This window comes from Carya illinoinensis, chromosome 3, assembly GCF_018687715.1.
Source record: "Carya illinoinensis cultivar Pawnee chromosome 3, C.illinoinensisPawnee_v1, whole genome shotgun sequence".
NCBI lineage: Eukaryota > Viridiplantae > Streptophyta > Magnoliopsida > Fagales > Juglandaceae > Carya > Carya illinoinensis.
The window spans coordinates 5,653,008-5,656,782 of record NC_056754.1 but is presented as its reverse complement, the minus strand read 5'-3'; the positions used below and the strand labels follow the sequence as shown (position 1 = coordinate 5,656,782).

The following is a 3,775-nucleotide window of genomic DNA, read 5'->3' as shown; positions in this document are numbered from 1 at the left end:
CTTTTGAATTGTCAAAAGGTCTTTTTATTTTTTTTAAAGTGGGGAGTTACTCTTTAATATGCATGCCAAATATATATGAAGAGACTCTACGGGCCGGCTAGTTGCGGTTGGCTCACCATTTTGGAATATATTTATATAGTCATTAAACTAACTAATGAATCTAGTAGAGGATGAGAATTATATGGTCCTAAAATTCACAGATAAAAGTCATTGATCTATTCCTGCATGCAAGGGATTTAATTCACAGCAAAATTAAAGGTTCCACATGGAACTGAGAAGAAAATACCCTTTAATTTATTCATTGGTTCTCTCACCATTACATCAGACATCCGAGAAACGTAAATTCAAAACAAAACAAATTGTCTCGAAAATGATAAAAATAAAATAAAAAAAAATTGGGGGGGGGGGGGGGGGGGGGGGGGTCTAATAAAGCTTAAGGTACATGATTTAATGAAACCGACCCGGATCACTAAAAAGGGTACATTTAGAGAGAATTCACTAATATTAATTAAAGCCAGGAGGCTTGTAGGCAATGAAACTGATGCACTGCACTTGGCGCTTGTTATCGAATCCAATGATTCTGATAAAGGCATTGGGATAAGCCTTCTTGCATTCCTCAAGCTCCTTCAAAACCTGGGATGAGTCTGTGCATCCAAACATGGGGAGCTTCCACATGACCCAGTATCGCCCATCGTAGTATCCTGGCGACCTGTGGTTCTCACGGTACACAAATCCGTGCTATATATATAAACACAAATTTAAATTATTTAACCATCATCAGTACCACAGGAAATATCATCCTAATTATAAACTTATAAACAGTAAAGAAGGGGATGAAGGAGCGAAAATGACCTCCAACTCGAACTCCAAGCAAGGAATCCATCCCTTTCGAATAAGGTAATCTACTTCCTTGGCCAATGATGCGGTACTCAAGGGTGGAAGGTAGGAAAGAGTCTCAAACTTCTTCTTCCCAAGCGGAGGCCATACCTGCACTTGCAAAATTTTATCTGAGTAAACATTTGATCTGCAGATCACAATTTTATTAGCATTTTCGAATCTTGCTAGAAGTACAAATTAAGTGCACCTTGTTTGTACGAACATAATTAGTACATATGAGTCATATGACATGCAAATTAAGTTTGATGTAGTTTTCAAACCATGTACTTATATAATTCTAGCTTCATCACTAGCTTGGTACCTGCATGCATTGAACTCTTCCGCCGTTGCTTGCGATGGAGGTAATATCGTTGTTGGCCCTTTGGGTGACCGGGAAAGCTGCGGCAGACTTGAGGCCGGTGAAAGGTGCAACCATGCTGGCTTGAGCCGGGGTGGCACGGTTAACGGTGGCGACGGTGGCCGATGAAATCATTGAGGAAGCCATTACTTTCACCTTTATCTTTCTCCTCTAAAAGTACTCTCTTTTGCTAGAGCTGAAAACCTTGATCAGTTGATCTACTCCCACTCCATATATATAATGGTATAAACTGGATATTTCGTATCCTGTGGTTGAAGATTAATGGATTTGATTTCAAACAGCGTTGGACCGTTGGATCAGATAAATGATGACATTACGCCATACTGGCCACAGGAGGGATGCAAGTTTTTTGAACCTAGCCTTATCGTGAAGCACCACGATGACGGTGCCACGTGGAGGAGCTCCATAATCTTATCTCATCCAAGAGGGCATGCATGAATGAGTGATTGTGTGGTTAAAGAGTAACTTCTCAGTTCTCTGGTCAGTCTTTTCCTTTGCCATTTCTCTTTCAAATTTTGCCCCCTAACTGAAGCACTGCCCTTTGAGACCATTCCTTCTTCGGACTTACTCCAAGAAGAGAATTAAATATCACCAGTACTGGTCCCTTAGCTGAAGAAGTCCATTTTTATCTTGGAGAGTGCATGTTGGGGCTTAGGATTCCCAACTTACAAAGGAAGATGGGGGTAAAATATTACCAGTAAAATTAAAAACACTCTGGAAATGCCACTAAATTCCACGAATATTTCTACAAACACGTCCTGCCAAACTCATCTCACGCCACATGAGTACTACTCCCTCAACACCATTGCCACTATCTTTTAGTATTATTCTAGGCCTCACAAATCCTTTTCCCATTGTAATTAATTGTGCTAAGCAGCTGATCCGATCATCTTATTCCCCATATGCGTATGATCAGACATACTGCATGCATGGACAGTTATTCTTCCTGTTTATAAGTTCACTATTTATGGGGAATGCTTTGTTCAGAATTCAGATCATTTCACTCTTGATTTGGATACATTACCTTCACAAACTTCTTTCAATTTATGTGTGTGTGGTATGATTACTTTTCAATTTTTACATTGATAGCTTAGTGTACGTCTTCTGGGATCTAATCTAATTGCTTGTAGGCTAGAAGTAGTACTGAATTTAATTAGGAAGAATTACAACAAGTACCATAAGGATATATACGCAACAAAGAGAATTAACCTACAAACTACTGTGTGTTTCGGTACTTAGTAATATGGCTCAACAACCGAGCTTTTACATTAATTTGATCTTCTCGATGGCATTTCCTTGTTCTTCAATTTTCAAATCACATCAATCCACTCATGCATTTGACTGTACTTCTAAACTTCCAGATCGAGCACTACCATCCCACTTCCATGAATTTTACCAACAAGAATCTCGGCTACTTATGAAGTATATCTATCTATCTATCATAGACAATCGTGAAAATAAACACACGTGTACTGAATACGCAAACCAGAGCATGCTTGGCAAGGAAGCGCTATGTAAAGACCGCCCTCAAGGAATACAGTACTACTGCATGCTGACTGCCCCCTCCACCCACTTTTATAAACCCCCGTCTTCTAATTTGGGCTATATATGTAATAGCTTGAGACTACTTCTTATTTGTGACATGAATAACTCTATTTTAAGGCTTTTATATCGCACATTATTTACTTGGTATATATAATTTGATCTCGATGATAAATTTTAAAATTTAAATATTACAAATCAAATTATGTCATGCAGATAGCGTGTGATGTAAATGTTTTCAAATAGCACTACTTGCGATGATGTCCTCCTATAATATTATTGGTGATAGAATTTCTTTTAAACCGTATCACGAGAAATCATAAGATTTATTGCTAAAATCTTAGATAGGACATGTTCATAAATCTCTTTCCAATCCAATGCAATCCCATTTCAGATACCACATTTGTTGCTAAAATCTCTTCGCTTTCCACACTCGTCTTTTTTAACAACTTAATTCTTCCCAGCTCTTTGCTTTCTTCGTGGGCTGAAAATCGAAGTATTCCATGGTGGGCACTCTTGCAGGGCCCTTTGTTGGACTTTAGATGGTAGGGCGATGGGAAGACAGATTGACATATGTGGGGTAGGTGATGGAGGACAAATTGAAAAATGAGCCCATAAAGTCCTTGAAGCCCATGAGAACTAACCCGGCCCATCATATGGTTTTGTACCTACATAACATTAGATCGATCGGTGTTGAGCCCCCAAATAAATAAATAAAAGATCAATTCTTCACTCCTTTTGTCCTTCTAGTTATATACTTTTATCCTACTAATTTTGATTAGATCCTTCAATTATCTAGGCCCCATTAAAAATTATTATCAGAATTGGAATATAATCAGAATTAAGGAAATTAGGAAATATATGACTCGAATGGCGGTTTCTATATATATATATATATAAAATATGTTTTCCCTATTAATTAGCGATTCAATTTATAATGCCATGATACAGATAGAATTGTTATCCAAACTTCATCCC

General features: G+C 38.0%; 1 protein-coding gene across 1 annotated transcript; it reads right to left on the bottom strand.

Moving 5' to 3' along the window:
• Nucleotides 1-252: 252 nt before the first annotated feature.
• LOC122302812 (ribulose bisphosphate carboxylase small subunit, chloroplastic) lies at nt 253-1,457 on the bottom strand. Its single transcript, XM_043114240.1, has 3 exons — nt 1,199-1,457; nt 853-987; nt 253-738 (listed from the first exon to the last, which is right to left on the bottom strand). Exons 1-3 carry the CDS (start codon nt 1,379-1,381, stop codon nt 505-507), a joined length of 552 nt encoding a protein of 183 aa, XP_042970174.1. The 5' UTR covers nt 1,382-1,457; the 3' UTR covers nt 253-504.
• Nucleotides 1,458-3,775: the final 2,318 nt, after the last annotated feature.

Excerpts from the sequence above, each read along its gene's own strand:
- LOC122302812 (XM_043114240.1), bottom strand. The coding sequence starts at position 1,381 with ATGGCTTCCTCAATGATTTCATCGGCCACCGTCGCCACCGTTAACCGT. Across the intron at positions 988-1,198 it reads GAAGAGTTCAATGCATGCAG|GTATGGCCTCCGCTTGGGAA; the intron begins GTACCAAGCTAG and ends TTGCAAGTGCAG. Across the intron at positions 739-852 it reads GCTTGGAGTTCGAGTTGGAG|CACGGATTTGTGTACCGTGA; the intron begins GTCATTTTCGCT and ends TTATATATATAG.